General features: G+C 43.3%; 2 protein-coding genes across 4 annotated transcripts; both read left to right on the top strand.

Moving 5' to 3' along the window:
• The first annotated feature begins 59 nt into the window (after positions 1 to 59).
• Positions 60 to 3,318, top strand: LOC135720763 (uncharacterized). Its single transcript, XM_065242861.2, has 3 exons — positions 60 to 183; positions 463 to 661; positions 1,232 to 3,318. Exons 1-3 carry the CDS (start codon positions 136 to 138, stop codon positions 2,107 to 2,109), a joined length of 1,125 nt encoding a protein of 374 aa, XP_065098933.1. The 5' UTR covers positions 60 to 135; the 3' UTR covers positions 2,110 to 3,318.
• Positions 3,319 to 3,692: 374 nt separating this feature from the next.
• On the top strand, positions 3,693 to 20,883 carry LOC135783279 (meiosis regulator and mRNA stability factor 1). 3 transcript variants are annotated; one of them, XM_073815308.1, is made up of 25 exons: positions 3,693 to 3,742; positions 4,332 to 4,484; positions 5,106 to 5,247; positions 5,668 to 5,882; positions 5,970 to 6,087; positions 6,795 to 6,967; positions 7,259 to 7,702; positions 8,033 to 8,133; positions 10,169 to 10,282; positions 10,365 to 10,551; positions 10,657 to 10,835; positions 11,493 to 11,573; positions 11,753 to 11,986; positions 14,615 to 14,734; positions 15,225 to 15,406; positions 15,784 to 16,004; positions 16,829 to 16,971; positions 17,041 to 17,174; positions 17,254 to 17,456; positions 17,540 to 17,767; positions 17,858 to 18,091; positions 18,204 to 18,422; positions 18,492 to 18,552; positions 18,662 to 18,742; positions 18,843 to 20,883. In XM_073815308.1, the coding sequence occupies exons 2-25, from the start codon at positions 4,341 to 4,343 to the stop codon at positions 19,211 to 19,213; spliced, it is 4,329 nt and encodes a 1,442-aa protein (XP_073671409.1). In that variant the 5' UTR covers positions 3,693 to 3,742; positions 4,332 to 4,340; the 3' UTR covers positions 19,214 to 20,883. The 3 variants fall into 3 exon arrangements, with proteins under 3 accessions (XP_073671409.1, XP_065150041.1, XP_065150042.1); XM_065293969.1 differs by having other exon boundaries at positions 4,332 to 4,922; XM_065293970.1 differs by lacking the exon at positions 7,259 to 7,702 and having other exon boundaries at positions 4,332 to 4,922.
• Positions 20,884 to 20,966: the final 83 nt, after the last annotated feature.

The raw sequence follows: 20,966 nt of genomic DNA, 5'->3' as shown, positions 1-20,966 counted from the left end.
ACCTTTCCCTCCCTCCCCCACGCGCGTGACTCCTCCGGTACAGCAGGGGTCGCTGGTGTTTGTCTCGCTCGCGGTAAACACGAGCAGGAGTTCCGGTGAATATCGTATTACATTTCTGCTTGTTCTGGTTCTCCGATGAGTTTCGTTGAAAATCTAATCAAATGGACAAGTAGCATGGATCTGGTGAGTGTTCAGTGGTTGTAATAGTTAACTGAACTCGGTTAACTGCGAATACGGACTGCTTAACAGCCGTGTACCGTGCTGCTTATGTTAAGCGTTCTCACGCGTTTGCTTGAATGGTTTTGAATATAAACGTTGATATAAACGCCGCATCTCTCGATCATCTTCTCAGTTGTCGCATTTATTTGATCGTTTAAAGGTTTGTTTGTGGTGTTATATTCTCCTTTGTCAGTCCCGGTTGACGCGGCCCGCGGTTTCTATGATTTTCTCACTGTGTTTTAGGACTTCGGGAACAAACTGCCCCAGGCTTTCTCGTCTAACCCTAAACTGCCCCAGGCTCTTTCGTCAAACTCTAAACTGCCCCAGTCTCTCTCTTCTAGCGCTAAATTTCTGCCCACAGGCCCCTTTCAGCACTACGGACGACCGATAGGAGTGAAAGTCAAAGAGGAAGACGAAAGCGTCGAGGATTTCTTTCATTTTGGTGAGTATATCGTCAGCATTTTTTTTTTAATTTCCTTTATTTATTTAGCAGAATTCATTTTACAAATGACAGACATTTCTAGAGTTAATAATCCTCATTTATTTTCATTTTAAACGCAGTTTTATTTAGACATCCTGTGTTTCTCTAAAACTGACCAAACCCACAGTTGTGTAAAGACCTCATGACAGCAATCTCAGTCAGATTTTCTCCTCATGCTGTTCCAGACTCTGTGTCTGTCTGATTAATTCATGATTTTTCAAGGGTTTTGATATCTAAGTCTTGTTGTTGTTTTTTTTTTAAGAAAAACCCAGACATTTTGTGAAAGAGAAATTAATAGACGCGTGGATGGAGCAGCACGAGACAGTTAATCCAGAATGTATGTGTGAATGTGTTTTTATATATATATGTGTGTTTAATTTTAAACTGGTTGTGGCTTGTAGTTACACAGTCATTGTAAATTAAGTTGTTTTTCGGCTCACTGTGTGGAAATCGATGAATTAATTCTTGTGTCTTTTTAGGGTGATTTTATTTGATTTCTCTTGCATCTTATTGTTTTGTCGTTGTCTTCAGCTCAGCATCTACAGCAGCAGACCGGCGAGTGTCTCACGGCCTGTTGTGGGGAAGTGGATCCTAAAAACACGTCTGTGGCGAGCCCACCCAAATCAAACAGCCGACCCTCCACAGACAGACCGTACCACTGCCAGGAGTGCGGAAAATACTTCAGAATTAACGATATCAAGAGACATCAGAAAATACACAGCGGAGAAAGACCGTTCCCTTGCTTTCAGTGCGGTAAGAATTTCCCCACGTCGGGGGACCTGAAACGGCACGAGAGAATTCACACGGGAGAGCGTCCGTACCACTGTCTGCAGTGCGGCAAAAATTTCTCGGATTCGGGGCATCTCAAACAGCACGAGAGGATGCACACGGGAGAGAGGCCTTACCAGTGTCCTCAGTGCGCCAAACGCTTCTACAGGTCAGGAGACCTCAAACGGCACCTGAGAATCCACAGCGGCGAGCGGCCGTACAAATGCCTTCAGTGCGGAAAAACCTTCTCGGACTCCGGACATTTGAGGGGCCACCAGCGCATTCACACGGGCGAAAGGCCCCACCGCTGCACCCTGTGCGAGAAAAGCTTCTTTAGATCCGGCGATCTCAAGAGACATTACAGAACGCACACGGGCGAGAGACCCTACCAGTGCTTTCAGTGCGGGAAGAGCTTTTCCGAGTCCGGACACCTGAAAGAACACCGGAGAATTCACACGGGAGAGAAGCCTTATCAGTGCAACCAGTGCGACAAAAGTTTCTCCAGGCTGGAGCGTCTGAAGGGTCATCAGAGCATCCACACGGGCGAGAGGCCGTTCCATTGCTCCCAGTGCGGGAAGAATTTCTTCCGGTCTGGAGAACTGAAGCGACATCAGCGGATTCATAGCAGTGACAGAGCGTAAATTCTCTTCTGATAACACTGATAAGATGTGATCTCGCCCTTCTGATTTCATGCGATTCCTTGACTTTTGTCGAGAAGATCTTTATTGAAAACTGTGTGTGTGTGTGCTGTGAAGGGCTTATATCTTCCTGCATGTATGTTGATTTAAAATGTTTAGATATCTACTTATCATGTTGTAGAGGACCGTTACTCTACTGTAAGAGTAATACTGTAGAGGACAGCTTTTCACTGACATTTCCTCTTTGTTTGTTTTTTTGAAACACTTCGTAGATATTCAGATTTGTCATCATAAAGCATTGTTATAAATATTTGCACCATTGACATTTCTAGTTCTAGATCGTTCTGAACTACTACCTCTACACGCTCCTGCATTAGCAGGAAAACTTCCTCCAAAGCTTTTGTCCTCCTGTTTCCAGCCTAACCAGAGATCACTCCTCTACTCACCGGGCTCAATGTGGAGGTTATCATGTGGATTGTACTGTTCAATATCTGTATGTGGTAACAATGATCAATTGTCAAATGACTCAATATCAGAACTTACAGAAGAATATTCCTGTGTATGCTTACATTCCCTGTATTTAATGAATACCGTTCGGTTTTGTTTGATAACGCTGAATGATATTTGTGTTGTCGTAGCACAGAAGCTGGTGACGTGACATGACATCACTGAAGTTTGATGTGACCACATGAACATGAGTATGTTATATGTATCAATCATTAACTGGTGGCTGTTTAATTTACTAGATCCTGTTTCACAAATGTAACATGGTTATTCTTTAACATTTTTTTTGTCTGAAATATTGTCATGAAAAAACTTACACCATATAGATATACTCTAACAAACATTTTGACCAGGTTTAGGTTTGTTTTCGAGCACCAGGTGAATTGTGATAATCTGAGTTTTATTGTAAAATTTTATTCATTAGATTTAGCTTTTAACCCTTTCGTATATCTTTACATAAGTTGTTTATCAAGGCATCCTTTCTTTTCCTCCATATATATATATATAAATAAATATGTGTGTGTATGTTTAACAATTTTAAGTGTGTTTAGTGTAAAAGTAAGGGTTTAATTAAGTTGAGAAGGAGTTTTTACAGTGATATGAGATGTTTATGTTTGAGAGTCAGGTGGTTTTTTGGGGTTACATCTTATTTTCATGAATGTTTTTACTCATGTCATCATCCCATAATAAAAACTTAACCTCTACTTGTGCACTTTACAAGTGTATCATACACATGAAGAGTAGTCTTATTGCCATTATGTAACCATTTCCTGCAATTCGGTCTCATTATACCATGATTCTTATAATTTAAAGTCAGTAATGTTAACGTGATTCAAGGTCATTGATTATTTGGATGTTGATGAATATCAAGCGTTTTCACACATATACAGGGGTATATTTTCCTATTTGTTGAAATACTCATCGACTTGCGCAATGTCATAATATTAATACTTGGAAGAAATCAAAGTGTTATTAAAACATTTATGTAACGCACAAAAACATTTGGCGATAATCAGCGGCTTCCGTCAGTGAGAAGGATGTTTACGACATCCGCGGTCACTTTACGACATCGATCAGACGGCAGCCGGGTTTCCAAGGAGACGCCTGGAGGCACCGTGGCTGGTTCGCGACGGTGAGCTGCATTAATTTATCATAATTCATCAAATTACTTAAACCCCATATTTGATCTATCAGCTATGATATGAAATGTGTCATGTAGTGGTTGTGCGGCACAGAACACAACGCTTGATAATTAACGAGCGGTGAACTAAACCTCATACAGATAAAGACTGAACAAACAAACAAACGATTTCTGTGGAAAACAATCGACATTATAAGAGTCTCGTGCGAGTCATTAGCTTTAATTTGACTGATTGATGCCCGGCTGGGTTTGCTGTCATTAGTAAAAATGATTTCAGTTCGTTATTGACGCTTCGCTGTAGTTTACCTGTTGAAATGAAAACAAACTGATCAGAGGTTAGTTAAACACACACACTTATCAGAGGTTAGTTTAATACACACACACAGACACACACACTTACACGCTGATCAGACCTTAGTTTAATACACAAACTGATCACAGGTTATTTCAGATCAGAGGTTAATTTAATACAAACAAACAAACAAACAGAGGCTGATTACAGGTTAGTTTAACACGCACACAGTTCAGAGTTTGTTGACCAGTAATGATTTTTAGTCTAGTTTGTGTTTTGTTTCTCTAGAACAAATTCATGGCGGTCCATAAGCCGGTCCTGGAGCTGAAGGATGTTCCTCCTCCTCCTCCCCACAGTTCTGCCCCACAACCCCTCCCACTGCCCCGCCCCTGTCTCCATCCTCTCCAGGACTCCTGGTCAACGCCACAAGGCAGCCTCACAGTAAGCGTGTGTTCCCGCTGCAAATCGAGCATCGGTCAGCAGCATGACTCCAGCATCGGCACGGGTGGAGGGTTTCCTCTGTATCTTTCTCACTCACAAACAGACACTTGCACCGCTCTTCATCTCTCCCCTCTCGCCCAGCGGGGTACCAGTACGCCTCTCCAGACACCCGGAAGCTTCGAGCGACCCTCCGCGGCGACCTGCTGCCACGTGCCCTGCTGCTCGGGTGTGAGGCAGCCACACGTTTGTCCTTCCCTCTCTAAAGTCACGGGTGTCTGTCGCTGTTCCCGTGACCCCAGAGTGCAGCAGCAGTGCCCATTTTCACACGGTGACCCACCCTCACCCACTCACCTCTGCCCCAGCGCACTTCACGTCAGTGCTGAACGCACTCCATTCGGTGTGAAGGGTGCTCGCTGCTTTCACGACTGCTGGAGAAAGGTTGGTGGAGCGCGGTCTGTCACGTTCCCTCTTAGTCTTGCCAGCACATCTTGCATTTTGCACTGAAAAGAAACACTAGCTGATGGGAAAGGACAGAACGGAATGCCTGGTTGTGGTAAAACATTTTGATGCCTCTCGTTAAGTTTCAAAGTGAAATCTGACACAAACCTCTGTTGCTTTCAGAATTTAAACGCCGAGTCTGAGAAGGTTTGGCCGAACATCCCCCCTCCTGTTCCTGCGCCAATGTGTAATGGCTGTGGGGTGGCAGGAACGTCCTCTGAGGGTCTGCTGGGTGCCAATCTCACCAAGACCGCCCAGAAATACGGTCAACACACACACACACACACACACCCTGTACACCTATAACAGTGTGGTGAAAGGTTAATTGTTACACTCTAAAAATGGCTAGGCTAATTTTTTAACCATAATGGGTAAATATTGGACAGAACATGTGCTGGGTTAAAAATGACCCAATGTTGGGTTGATGTTATGCAACCATGCGGTATAATAACACAGCAGTTTGGTTAAAACAACCCAGCATTGTGTCAATTTTAACCCAGCAGTGTATTCTGTCCAATGTTTACACATTATGGTTTAAGCCCTTTTAAGAGTGTAGAAGGGAGTTTTGTTGTGGCTAATCCTGCCACTGGTCATACTAACCAATAGAAAGTTAAAGCAAGGGTTATGTTTTTGGTTTTCTGTCACACGAGTGCAGCACTCACTTTGTCGATATGTTAACCTGCAGGTTCTTCAGAGAGCTGCGTTCAGGACGCGCCGCCCCCTGTTGGAGTTTTCTGGGACATCGAGAACTGCGCTGTACCCAGCGGGCGCTCCGCAGCGACCGTGGTCCAGAGACTACGAGAGCGTTTCTTTCATGGTCATCGTGAAGCGGAGTTCATCTGTGTGTGTGACATCAATAAAGAGAACAAAGCTGTCATCCAGGAGCTGAACAACTGCCAGGTACGCGACAGCGTGATCGCTTGCTTAATTCCTGTGCATTTATAAGCTGTTTATGGAGTTTCTGAAGGGGATTTTTCTTCTGCTCAGGTGACGGTCGCCCACATTAATGCTACAGCTAAAAACGCAGCAGACGATAAGTTGCGCCAGAGTCTGCGGCGATTTGCTGAGACGCATGCCACACCTGCCACTGTCATCGTTGTCTCATGTATGTGTTTGTGAATGTGAAACCCTTTTACTTGTAGCTACGGTACCTTCATCACCATGTACAACAGGAGCATTTGTTTAAACTAAAGTGATTGAGTTTCACATCAATTTGAGTCATCGGAAACTCCACCCATCTGATCACAGTGAGGTCATGAGGATGAAGCAGAACAGATGCTATTGTTATTGTTAGTATTGTTAGATATTGTTATTGTTGTTAAAGTAGACATTTCACAAGACTTTTTTAAAGATGTCAAATACATCTTTGGTGTTCCCAGAGTACATATGTGAAGCTTTAGCTCAAAATATCATATAGATCATTTATTATAACATTTGACAAATTGACACCATGTAGGTGCGATCAAAAATGTGTCCTTTAAAATGCAAATGAGCGGATCTCTGCACTAAATGGCAGTGTCGTGGTTGGATAGTGCATATTTGGGGGCTATATTAATACATAATATCCCCTTCTGACATCACAAGGGGAGCCAAATTTCAATGAGCTATTTTCACATGCTTGTAGAGAATGGTTAACCAAAACTAAGTTTCTGGGTTGATCTTTTTCACATTTTCTAGGTTGATAGAAGCATTGGAGACTCAATTATAGCACTTAAACATGGAAAAAGTCAGATTTTCCCCTTAAAATACCAGAAGTGATGAAAGTGAAATACTGTGATGTGTGTAAAAGCCTCTGCTGTTTATTTTTTGCAGCGGATGTAAATTTTGCCAGCGAGTTGAGTGACCTGCGGCATCGTCACGGTTTCCAGGTGATTCTGGTACATAAGAGCCAGGCCTCGCCCGCCCTGCTGCAGCACGCGCACCTCTGCGTTCCATTCGAGGAGTTCGTGTCGGACCTTCCTCCCGGGATGGTCGTCAAATCGCAGGTCAGTCCCATTCTCATCTGTTTTCGTAACTACATTTGTTGGGTTCATTTGAACACTTTTGAACGGCTGTAGACCGTAGTCAGTGCTGTTGGCAGCAGTGAGGCTTGCTGACTGCGAGCTCTATTTTTCTCTAAGTTTCATTAAAAGCTTATTTATTCTGAACCCTCCTGTGAAAAGCAGCTTCTTTATCACCCGGCTGAGGCGACGTACAGTAATGTGTACGGCGTAAGCATCTGAACTCCGGCATGATCTCAGAAATCCCAGAGTGCTGTTTGTGTCTCTGCTCCTCAGCCCAGTTTCAGTCTTCTGTTTGTGCATCACCTCCCTGCTCATCGTGACGGCAAAGTCGTCGCAAACCGCCTGCAGCGTCTCTCCAATAACTGCGGTGGAAAAGTGTTGGGCGTGTCCGGCAGCAGCGCCGTGCTCAGATTCTCCAGCGCTGAAGCGGCCGAGCGTGCCCGCAAGCGCATGGAGAACGAAGACGTCCTGGGCCACCGCATCACGGTGTCGTTCTCCCCTGACGGGCCGGAGGAAGAGGCGGAGCGTCCGCCTCCCGCCTCCTCTTCAGTCTTCCTTCCTCTGGAGAAGCCACGGTCGCCCCGTCGCCGGCGACGGGCATCTCGAGCGTGGCAGTTGGGTCGAGATGCGGGAAGCCACGTCGCAGAGCGTCCCTATAGCCCCAGGAAAGCAGGCCACGCCTCCTCGTGCAGCCCTGTGATGAAACCCCTCCCCCAGGTCAGCTGTGTACCTGCCTCTGCCCGCCTCCTACCCATCATCCTCCAATCGCACGCTTCACATTCTCATGCTATTCTCATACAGCGCTGCGTGCTGCTCGCTTGATCTGCCTGTGCTGCTCGTGACCCTAGCTGCTGTCTGTAACTTGCTGTGGCATGCGCTCGGACGCAAACTAACCGCTGCTGAGACTCTAAGCATCTTCCCTTCTCTGTCTTCATCTGTTCCCCCTCCCCATCATATTCCTCATACATTTCGGAGGGAATCTGCCGTGAGCCGTGGGACGTGCCCGATTGCTTGTTGCGATGTTAGCTCTGTGTTCGTTCGTTGCAGGCAGCGTGCGGTGCGGCCCGACCGGCTTCCTCGTCGCCTCAGAGTCACAGCCTCCTTTCTGCGCCCGGCAAACCCGCGGACCAGTTTCAGCGTGGCCGGAGGTATGAAACACCATCAGTACATTTGGGAAATACACTTGTCAACATTTAAAGTGGATCAAAAAAGTTTATCAAAGTTTTTCCATTGGTTCTCCTTATAGGGTTAGTTAACTGGGAAAAATTTAAATCCTTCATATTTTACACAATCATGCCATTCCAGATGACTTTGTGGCTCCTTTATCAGTTAAACATGAACCAATAATTTAATATTAAAGTTACCTTTTTATATAAAAGCCTTTGCACAGTTTTTTTCATAAATAAAATGCATTAAGTCAAATTGATTAAGGACAGTTTTGGTTTTTATTGCTACGTGAAAATGATTTAAAAAATGTGCACGTGGGATTATTGAGTACAAACAGGTTTAGAAAAACATAGCAATATTAAAAAAAAAAGTTTTTGTTTGTTGTATTTTACTCGCCATAAACATTTTTAATTGTTTAATAAAGATGACGATTCTTTTAACCCGTTAACTGCTGCTGTCCTGTGAGTCTAATATGTTTCATGTAAATGTTAATCTATCACAACAAACTATATATTGTTGTAAAAGTCTAAGAATGTAGTTTTCATATTTCAAAACCTTTTAGCAGTAATAATAATGCAGTAACTGTAATTTATTCATCTGTGATTAGAGTATGCAGCAAACAAACACATACATCAGTTTTTTGATAATTTTATGTATTAAAAATAATAATATATTGCATTTTTATTTATTACAAATAAATGTAAACTGCTATAAAAAATGTATTTTCACCTCCAGACACCTCCTGTAAAAAACGTTAAAGTGTCTTCTTTAAAACTAGACCTAAATGCCAGAGTTATATTAATTTGAAGGTGTACATCACCTTTTCACCACCTGCGCCAGTTAAAGGGTTAAAGTTATTGGTGCAATGGATCACAAAACTCACGGTTCGGATCACATTACGGTTTTTGAGGCACGGACCGGATCATTTTTCGAATCGGCAAAAAAAAAGTATGGAAAAATTCCAATAACAAATCAAGAAATTACAAACATTTATATAAAAAAACGAAGTTGCACATTAAGTAAGGTCTAAAAGCATTAGGTACAGAAATCAAATGAATAATAACACTGCATTTATTGTATTAATTAAATGTAATTATTATTTTTTTAAAGCTTCAGAAGTGATTTTCTCTTTGTCTTGGGTTGTTTAACATTAACATTAATAAGACAGACTTAAGTAGGTCAATTGAGCTTACTGTCTCTTTAAGACCAAATATGCAGAGACTGCATATCTCTCTGTGTGTGCACTACTGAGTCCCCTTAAAGGAGTGCACACACAGACAGAGGGCGAATTACAAGTGGCCCACACATAAAAACGTTACGTTGTTTTTCATTGCTCAATTAGCCAAATGTATTTTAATACACTACAGTATGAGAGAGAGTAGCGCATCTCTCTTAAGTTTAAACATCAAGAGTTCTGATGTTTGAAGGATGATCACTTTAGACTCGAGCTGGACCGGACGTACTCAACCGCACGTGCGTTTGTGCGTAAAGTAAACTGCTCACTTTAGCGCCTTTTTGCAGTTAAACGGTTTAAAATCACTTGAATGTTAACATTTGCAAACCTTTGAAACACTTACAAATGATAAACTTTCCCTATTTAAATTTGCGTATTAATCCGCGAATCACGTGAGCCGAACCGTGGTACGGATCAACTGCGATCTGTTACACCACTAGTTAAAGTGAAGTATGCTCACAGAAAAGGAGACTCAGTCTTCTCAAACTTCTTCAAAGGATTTGTTTTCAGTATTTTGAGAAATGAGGTGATATTTACTGCATACTTTGAGAAAATGGCAGTGTTTTCTGACTTTGTATGCTGTTGTAGAGGACTTAAACAATATAAGGAAACATTTTAAAAACACCTCTTGATGGGCACTTTAAGCCGTTTCAGAACATATACATAAAAATGTACAGTATAGATGAATTTCACAGGGCTGAAAGCAGTTTTTTGACTGGACTGATCAATGCTTTTGAATTCTGTGCTCAGACGTGACTGGATCTCGTTTTTGTTTGTCTAAGGCGAGATTCTCCCGGCCAGTCATTTCAGGTCAGCACTCCTTCAGCGTTCAGTAAACTCAGTTTACAGCGAAGCTTCAGTCCCATGATTCTCTCTCAGAGCTCGTGGTCATCACGGTGAGAAAAGAACAGTTGATCGAGCATTGCCTCAATCTCTCTCTTTGTCACATCTTATTAAATTTCCCCTCCTCCTTTGCAGGAGTGCCTCCCCCTGCCTTTCGAACCGATCGTCTCCACTCAGCGCTCAATCACCTGTCAGCTGCACTGAGGGCCCTTCGGAGCCTTTCTCTGATGGGGCCGACATCCAGGTGACAAACCTTGACTACAGGATGTCTCGCAAAGACCTGCAGCACATACTGAGAGATGCGTTCGCTAAACACGGCCGAGTAAGTTAAGTCTCGTCACGTGTAAATACTGAACAAAGGTTTGCTTAATAAAGACCTTCATAATGCTCTGTGTGTGTGTGTGTGTGTGTGTGTGTGCGTGAGCAGGTGAAGAGCGTGGATCTCAGTCCTCACACTGACTATCAGCTAAAGGCGCGGGTGCACATGAGCTCACTGCAGCAGGCCATTGGTGCCATCAGTCTGCTGCATCGCTACAAAATCGGCAACAAGAGGATTCACGTGTCGCTCGTCACTGGAGCCAATAACAAACCGCTGTCCTGTCTGAGGTAACACACCTGCACTGCACTGCATCATAATGTGACCAACGCTGTGTCTGAAATCACCTGCTTCCATACTTTATAGTAGTGAAAACCAGTAGGGCCTCATTTAGGGCTGGAACTGTTAATCTCAATTCATACTAATAATGCCTGTCTGATATCAATTCTGAATTATAAAGGAAATATTATGGACAGCTCTTTCATGTATTACGGCTCTTGGATCAGGAGAAAGTAATTTATAACATGCATTTGAAAAAGCAACACTGTTTTTATGTATTTTGTCATGGAAATACCTGAAAAGGTTTGAAGCACGACAATATAAATATTCTTATAGGCATTTCCTGGAGCTGTGTGTGTAATGGTTCTTCTTCTGTGGCACATTTTGAGTTTCTGCACGAGAGCGCCCTCTGGCTCTTGGACGTAGCGGCGTAAGTCACCGTAATTCATTGAGAAGAATAGCAAGCAAAATCGCACGAATTATCGTCCCAGCCCTGGCCTCAGTGCAGAACACGACATCAAGAGGGTGGGGCTGGATCTCCTTCCAATGCATTTTGATTGGTCGTCAGTTTTACCACAACACACGTCATACTTGCATTGTTGCTATATAATTTATTTTTAAATAAATTAAAAGTTATTATTTTAACGGAAAAATTGTGTGTGTGTCAGCTCACAGATTGTCAGTGTCCTGCAGGATGCGCCTGCCAACTGCCTTCCACTCTACAAACTCACAGAGACCTACGAGAGAAAGTGAGTCTGTGACTAACCCTAACTAACCCTTACCCTTAGTACTAACACACTTTAGACTTTCACTTTATGTATGGTTAATGACAATATCTATCCCCTAAATGTCCTCACAAGTTGGTTGTCATGATAATTTTCTCTGTGAAAGACAACATTCACTTTAACAGACCATTTCAAATAATCAGGTTTGGTCGTAAGCTGGCGGTGAGTGATTTGTACCGTTTGCCGGAGCTGCTGTGCGTGCGTGAGCAGGCCGGCGGGCGACTCGTCTGTCTGCTGTCCAGCACTCAAGCCCGGCAGAGCCCGTTAGGATCGGCACACTCTCATGACAGCTCCAACACGGCCAGTCCGGTTCTGTTCGAGGAACTCGAGTACCACGAGCCGGTCTGCAAACGACACTCCACCCAACAGGACTTCAGGTACGACAGCGGTCTTGATGTTACTCAAGGGTTAATCTCTTTCCTTGTATATCACAAAAAATCTATTTACTTTTTCATGAAGTCAGCTGCTGCCAGGACTAAGCACACAAGACTCCATGTTAGGGGTGGCACGGTCCATGAAAAAAATCCGAACCGTTCGGTTCGCTTGTCTCGGTTTGGAGCGCGTGTGTACCGCACGGTTCAACGGTTCATGGCATGCGCAATGTAGTCTCATGCCCTGTATGTGACCTCAGATAGCGTGTTTCCCTATCGCGCGAAAGAAGAGGTGACTGGTTTGGAGTATAAGTACTGCAGGTTATGTTACGTGTAGAAATGGCAAGTGGGAGAGAAAAGGAAGTCTGCCCGCAGTTGGAGGATGCGCCAGCGTCGTATAAGTTTGGTGTGTGGAAACATATTTTTATTTCATGTTACTTATGATGACAGCGGAAATAAAACAATAGATAGAACTGCAGTCTATGGGTTGAATATGCTCCAACAGCCACAGGAGATCGCCTTCTCTCCGACCATTTATCTAATCTGAGGTACTGACAATGTTTTACGTCTTTTCATATTCAGCGCTATTTTTAGCCTTTCATTGATAAAATTATAGCGGCTGATTTCCGCGTAGTTTCATTTTGCTAGCGTGTGAAAGTTGCGCGATCTTATTTCAGAAATTGCCCCTCAAAGTAATCAGGACAGAAGTGGTCAAAAGTGGACAAAAGAGACTTAAAGAGATTTTAATATTACAGGTGCAAAGGTTATGTTTCTCTCTCGTCCACATAAACTCTCTGCAGTATTAAAGCAGCCTCTTGGTGATAAATCTAAGAGCTACACTGAAGTTGGCATTTTAATAAATGCAAGTTATCTTTGTGTGCTAAAAATGCACATAAAGTTTATGTAGATGGCAATACACATTCTCTTTTTTTCCAAATAAATGAAAAGCATGATGAAATCATCAATGTCTTCCCTCTTGCTCTATCAAAATCTCATCTGGCTTTCCTCAGAGATGGTCCCAATAATGTTCTTAAAGTCAAATTCAGTTTGTACATGATTACATGATATAACTTTTTTTAATACTGTATCCTAAATTATGGATAATTAATACATTAATAAGATAATACATTTCTGGAGTGTTAAAAATTTAAAGAAAAAATAACAACAAGAACCGTACTGAACCGTGAACCGTGACCATAGAACCGTGATACGAACCGAACCGAGGGTTTTGTGAACCGTGCCACCCCTACTCCATGTACACCTGTGTTAAGGATGTGAGAGTAAAATGATTTGATTTTGATTGATGTTTCACCCTCTCTCCAATCCATACGATGTGACCTTTTTGCTGCTGTGCCCTGAAGCTCCCGTTCTGTCTTTGATTTTGAAGCTTTGATTGTGTTTATAGTGGGCAATATAACATGTGTTCATGTTTCATGTGTAAAAAAACGCGGTATTTTTCACACAATTGACTTATCTGTATAGCGCTGTTTTCACTGTCCTCAAAACATGCTGATTTCTTCCTTGGTATGTGAAGTCCCTCTTTCAGAAATACATATCGAGTTCTGATTGTGTAGATTGTGTTTAGTGTGCTGTGATGCGATAGTAGCTTAGCTTAGCAGAGCCGTTTGAGCCACAGCTGGTGACTGACATATTCATGTGGGCGGAGTTTAGTCAACGAACTGTTTTACTGACGTCATTAAAGCAGGAAATAGAGGACTGTAGTCCAAACCGGCCGTTCGTTGTAGGCTTTTAAAGAGGAATTCTATTGAAGAAAATATATCGCCTGGCAGTGAACTTTGAGCTTTATCATTTTACAGCTTATATTTATGCTATTATAGCAACATTACACACTAACTAGGGTTTAAAAAATGGGATCAGGAAGAGCGTGACCTTTAAGACATCAGAACCTAAATGAGCTCTTATGATCAGTGTTGGGGAAAGTTACTTTTAAAAGTAATGCATTACAATATTAAGTTACTCCCAAAAAAAGTAACTAATTGCGTTACTTAGTTACTTTTCATAGAAAGTAATGCTTGCGTTACTTTTTAGTTACTTTTGCGTTACTTTTTCTTGGCTGAGGCTTGATCTCTTTCAGGCTGTGTTTTTATGACTGAAAAGTTCTGCATTCAGAAATTGCATTTTTCATTACAAAAATGTCGAGCTCTGGCCTGCCATCTCAATTTCTGACTCAAACTGTTCCCACACAGGCGTATACGAATAGAGTGCATAATGTGACTACGTTTAGTTTAATTCCGTACATCATTTTTTTTAATCAAATAAATTAAACTAAAAAAGTAACTTGCATTACTTTTTTGAAAAGTAACTCAAATAATAATGTGTACATTTAAAAAGTAATGCGTTACTTTACTCGTTAATTTAGAAAAGTAATATTATTACGTAATGCACGTTACTTGTAATGCGTTACCCCCAACACTGCTTATGATTGGCTAACCTTTTTGCATGTCAAATGCGTAACATAAGGCACTAGTTTGTCAGTCCAATACTTTATTGTGTTTACTCCAGCATTTCTTCTTCTGGTGCTGCATCACAAAACATCATCAATCCTTAATTGTATCTCATCGTAAATGAGTTAACTTTGAGTTTACAGAATGTTTAATGTTCCTCTGGTTTCAGTGAATCAGACTTTGATCCAGATGCTTACATCATCCCGTTTGTTCTGGTGTCGCTTAAAGTTCTGGCTGCTCATGTGCACAGTTTACTGCAGACTCACGAAGGGACCATACCACTGCTCAGGTAGTAGACACACACACTGACGCATGCACGCACACACTGACACAGTGACGCACGCATACACATTGACACGCATACACCCTGACACTGAAACACACACGCATACATACACTGACACACACACACACACACAGGCACACGCTGACACTTACACACACACACACACACACACACACACACACACACACACACACACACACACACACACAAGCACAAACTAACGCACACTGACACGCACGCACACACTGACACATACACACCCCATTCTATTGGGGTAGGAGTGTGTTCGTTTAGGTGATTTCAAATGTCAGCATTGGCTTTCAGAGATCATGCACCCCACCTTTAACTTTAATACTGTATAATGTTTATATTCTGTCACTTTTTTTTTAAAGCCATTTGGTTTAGGGGAACCCAGGAAGGTTATGTTGTTATACACGTATAGAGTTGAGCGGCTCTTATAAATGCTCAAGCTTTTTTCTCTCTGTGGATTTAGTTTCCCAGAATGCTATGCAGCAGAGTTCAGCCCTTTGACTGTTGTGGAAGAGGGAAAGATGGAGGGCAGCGTCCCGTTAGAGCATCTCATCGCCTGCATCCCTGGAGTCACCATAGTAACGGCACAGAATGGCTTTAAAATCATCAAATGGATTCATAACAAACCCCCTCCACCCAACGCAGGTGTGTTTGATTTGAACACTACAGGCAGTGATATAGGGCTGCACGATAAATCGCATGTGATGTCACGCGCATCTGCTCAGTAAAGCCGTTCCTTGATCCTTCACCATCACCTGCTTTCAGATGGAGCGACATTTACTACACAGAGCTGTAGTTCACTGACAAGCTGAGCCATATAGCACAAACATCACAGTCGATACGTCCACGATGAAATTGCCCCAACTGTCAGTAAACTACGGCTCTGTGTAGTAAATGCCACTGGTTTTGTGGTAATGTTGTGTCACGTGACATCTGGAATAAACAAACTGTTTATCACAGTTATCTAACGGTTATAATGTTTATCTAATGACATTGACTGTAGTTGATGTGTTTGTGTTGAGATCCGTGGCTACAGCGCAGTAAGAGTCCGGTTGGGAATCCACAGCTGATTCAGTTCAGCAGGGAGATGGTGGATCTGATGAAGAACCAGCCGTGCTGTTTGATGCCCATCACTAAGTTCATACCAGTGTATCACCACCACTTTGCCAAGCAGTGCCGTGTGTCTGACTACGGTTACTCCAAACTTCTGGAGCTGCTAGAAGCCGTTCCTCACGTGCTGCAGGTCTCACACCTTTTACTTTCAGATCCTTTTAGTTTCCTTTAAGAGTCCCCCATAAAGACAAAAGCCCTCAGTATAGCTGTTCCTTTATCCAGATGATGCTCTCACTGAGTTTATTGTCTGTATTAAGGACATTTCAACCGAGACAGAAGGTCATAATGAATCCTTGATGGGGCCGTGTGGGTTTTTAGTGGCATCTAGTGGTGAGATTGCGAATTGCAACCAACAGTTCACCCATTAATTTAAAAATGCATACGAACGCTACAGGACAAACATTTCCTCATCTGAGACAAAGTAGTGATGAGACGCTCTCTGTAGAGCAGTTTGTCCATTTGTGGCTACTGTAGAAACATGACGGCGACTTCCATGTAAGGGGACCCGTGATGCATGTCGATAAAAATTTATCAAACAATACGGTTCATTATGTAAGGTCACTCAGAATACAGTTATGTGGATTATATTGCATTTCTGTCAAGAGATTCTTTTAGAAGTTACACAATGCGCTTTTATATTTATGACCGAAAGTCTATGTAGCAGCTGACTTGCTATAGGTAGCAGAAGCGTAACGGCACTTTTGAATCTGTGTTTAAATATAAACATGGAGCAGAGCGCTTTAGCCAAGCAAATATTTCATGATTACCAAAATTGAAAATAAAACTTCCCGACCATTTTCTCTGACACCACTTTTCAACTTTTGACAGCCTTAATACATTAGTTATTGTATTTGCTAGTTGATCTTTATTATGAGATTTGTTTTTAAGTGTTTGTGATGGTTCGTCTGCCCGTTTGTCTAATGCTTAATGGTTCCCTTTTTGATGTGAGTGTAGATCGTGGGTTTGGGTTCCAAGCGTTTGTTGACGTTGACTCATCGCGCTCAGATCAAACGCTTCACTCAAGATCTGCTGAAGTTGTTGAAGTTTCAGGCCAGTAAACAGGTGCTGATCAGCGAGTTCGCACAGGCGTATCACTGGTGAGTATCATTGATTGACTTCTGGCTGTCCGCTTGCGCAGCGGCTCCTCATCTGCTTGTCTCTGTCAGGTGTTTCTCTAGGAACTGGCAGGTGGTGGATTATGGGATGTGTGATCTGATGGATCTGCTAGGCGAGATTCCCGACACGACGATCGCGATCGCTCAGCAGGAGTCTGACACGCTCATCTCCGTTCCCAAGAGAGGTGACTAATCTTAACCCTTCCCCCATAAAACCATACTGTGTCATACGTCTCGAGTGATCCAGACACCGTTTCTCTTCAGAGCGCACGGCCGAGGAAGTGGAGCGTACGCGACAGTTCGGGAAGGAGGTGGTAGATCTGCTGAGACATCAGCCTCATTTCCGCATGTCCTTTAGCAAATTCATCCCGACGTATCATCACCACTTTGGACGTCAGTGCAAACTCTCCTACTATGGCTTCACCAAACTCGTGGAGCTCTTTGAGGCCATTCCCGACGTTCTTACGGTGGGCGCACGTTTATGACTTCAGACAGCCGTTAGAACGGCCCGTGGACCTCCGTCCTCAGACTTGTGTGATTTCTCTCTCAGGTGTTGGAGTGCGGAGAGGAGAGGATGCTGACCCTGACGGAGGTGGAGTGCATTAAAGCTTTAGCAGCTCAGCTGGTGAAATTGCTTCGAGCCCAGAGAGACTCGGGACTGCCTGTCAATCAGCTGTTGAGTGAATACAGCAAGACGTTTGGATACGGCCTACGCCTGCAAGACTACGATGCTAACACACTGCTTGCCCTGCTCAACAAACTCTGCCACGTGGTGAAGGTAACGTCGGTCATGAATCATGGAGGTGGCAAAAAAATGTTTTTAAATGTCCTCATCTGGTCGTAGCTCATGTTCTCTTTTTCTCTGTAGGTAGTAGACGGTCACGAAGGGAAAGAGGTACAGCTGATTAACAGGAAGTCCCTGCGCACCTTGACCTCCCAGCTGCTGGCACTGATGATGTCACTTCCAGAGGATTGCGATTATCTCAGAGTAGAAGAGCTAAGGAAGCGTTACGAGCTCATCTACGACACGCCGCTCAACCCCTGCGAGTACGGCTTCATTTCGCTTAGCGAGCTGCTCAAGAGTCTTCCGTACCTGCTGCAGGTACGAACGCCCGGACCGACGACTCCTCGCTTACTGTTGGCCAGTTCACTTCACAGTTAAGGGTTTCTACACTGAGGTTGTCCTCATACCCGTGTTTGTGTCTCCTCTCTAGCTGTCTGAAGGTGAGGATGGTGATGCCGAAGAGTGCGTAAGGTTGACCAAGCTTTATCAGTTTGCCCGTTGTGTCCGTGCGCTGCTCCACACGTACCATTATAATCAAATCTTCCTGTCTGAGTTCTGGGCAGCTTTCAGTAAATACACCGGCACAAAGTTCGATCCTCATACTTACGGCTGTAAGACTTTAGATGAGCTGCTGGCTGCTATACCACAGGTAAACATTTACCCTCTTTAAAATCTGCTGGGTCACCTGACCAGATGTATAATGATGTGTTTTAAACAGGTCGTCTGGATCAAAGGCCATGGGCACAAAAAGATCATAGTCCTTAAGAACGACATGAGAGGTAGAAGAAAAGTTTTCTTTTCTATTTTCTAGATTAGATTAACCGGATACATCTGGATGAATAGAAGACTATTAGAAAAAAATGTTGATCTTGCATTTTATTCTTTTAGCTCGTGGAAGTCCTGTGCACAATGGAGAGAAGAGCCCTCATCCTGATGAGGATAACCGAGCCGTCGACAGTCCGACCGGCGGTACCAACACACACACTAAATACTTTATTTTCTACAGCAGAAGGGTTGCGGTGTGTGCGTTTATCAATTAAGCAGTTTTCTGTCTCTCTTGTTTTTTTAGGTGAGATGGAGCTGCTGTGTCTGGGTTCAAGTTCTCCTGTAGATCTGTTGTGCGGCCCTGTCCCGTCATGCCTCCCGTCTCCTCAGCTACGGCCCGACCCGGTGCAGCCGCAGCCCAGAGATCTGATCCGCTTCGAGACTCGTTCACACACTCGCTCTGATCGCGAGCCGATTTATGATTGTCAGCCTCGGTCTGTCAAAGGTCATCATGCACCTTTAGCTTCTGAACCCCGGCCAGATATAGACGGTCATCTAGCGAGCGAACCGCCGGAGTCCAAAACATCTGCCACAGACAGTCCCGGCCGCAGAACGGCACGCAACAAAGTTAAACTGGCGGCTAATTTCTCCTTCACACCTGCCCTCTCGGTTTAAAGCTGTGATACGCTGCACATGTCATTGTGCAGTGACGTACGGGTGTTCACGTGCTCTGCATTTCTGTCCCTCCCGTGGTACTCGTGTGTTATAAGGGACAAAGACGTTATGTGGCCAGTTTTCAGGAGTAAATGTTCTGTTATCAGACTTTGAGTTTCACACCATTGATGTGATCAGCACGAGGAGCAAATCGACCCATCGCCGCTTCTCCAGAAGTTGTTTTTATTTTCTCAATGACTAGTTTTCGGTCATTTGGTCGTTGCCTGAAATGAGCCGACGGCAGCGTGACGTGAAGGACGTGAGAGTTTCTGCAATCGAAACTCCGTCAAAGTAAATGATCTCTGTTCTGCTGAGACATCATCTGGTTCTGTGCAGCACATGAGGTTTGCGTTATGAAGGTGGATTTGAGATGTCAAACCCCGTCTTTAGTTTCTGAGATAAAGTCAACCGTTCAGATGACCGATGGAAACGTCTGAAAGAGATCAAGTTCATATTCTAAATCATGTTTATTGAATCTGTTAAATGAGTGTTTAGTTTTAAATCTCAGGTGGATATTTGAGGATGTCCACACGTAATGTGCAGAATTATGAGGTCTCTCTGTCTTTCACGAGTCCACACCAACCTTGAAACCTGTCGAGAAGCCCCATACGTTCTGTCAGCTGCTGGGGTCCTGCAGTTTTCAGATGTGTTGTTTTTTTAGTTGAGAAGTTGGTTTGTAAGTTGTATGCAGGTTGTGCATAAACCCGTGTTTAAAAAGCATTTGTTAGTTTTATGTGTTTAGATAATCGAGTCATGTTAATTCAGCGATGCTCGTGGGCGTAGCTCCTCTGAATCTGCTAAGGTTGTTCTCTTTAACCTTGAGTTTGCCTCTTTGTTCATTTTTGGCGTGTGACTCTCTGAGGACTTGAGCCTGGCTTTTACAATAGCTTGTATTAGTCGTGGCACCACGAGCGAGAGATGCCAGCCGCGTGAGCTCTCTTCTGTTAAAGGTGGTTCGTGGATGCGCATGTGGAGCAGAGGATCACGGGTCACTTCAGAAAACAAACGTCTGTCGTTGGTCTGCTCAATTGACGTCATTCAAAACACGTGCTGTCCCATCTTGTATGACTTTTTGTTTCATTGAGGGTTTTTTTTTTGCTCCAGATGTCTCTTGATAACCTTTCAGTTTAAACGTTTTTGGGAAGAATTCTGTGTGGTACCAGCTAACTCGGGTCAAGATAAATTAGAAGATAAAGTCTGGTTTCTCTATGCATGTTTGCATAACTATTGGCTCTTGTGGTGTTGGATGGATATATTTGGATTTGTTATGCAGAACATTTATTCGGTGTTAAACCACAGCAGAAATGTAATGCGTGTTAGTAGATCTGTGCGTCTAGCCGTGTCTAGTTGTGTTTTTGTGTCTCTGTATATCTGACACAGTTTCAGTATTTATGTCTGTAATTCTCTCAAGCAGCCCATACAGACAACAAGACCCCTCATGAATTCAGAAGTGATCTGATTTAACCTTGAGTTGGATTAATGTGAAAATGATATGAAGTAAAGGGTCGAGACGCTGGAGGTCTTGGCTTGTGGTTTTAGTCTTTAGCTCCACTGAAAACCCTTTTAGGACTTTTATTTTTGTGGAATGACCAAATGATTTCTGTTTAGAGTAATAAATATCACAAGCATCATTTCTGTGTGTGTTTTTTAAATGTGTGCTTTGAAGTATTCATATCTATAAACTGAACCCTTTCTAAGAATTAGGGGTTCATTC

Source organism: Paramisgurnus dabryanus, chromosome 7 (assembly GCF_030506205.2).
Source record: "Paramisgurnus dabryanus chromosome 7, PD_genome_1.1, whole genome shotgun sequence".
Classification (NCBI taxonomy): Eukaryota; Metazoa; Chordata; class Actinopteri; order Cypriniformes; family Cobitidae; genus Paramisgurnus; species Paramisgurnus dabryanus.
The sequence above is the reverse complement of the archived record's forward strand: the minus strand, read 5'-3'. Positions and strand labels throughout refer to the sequence as shown.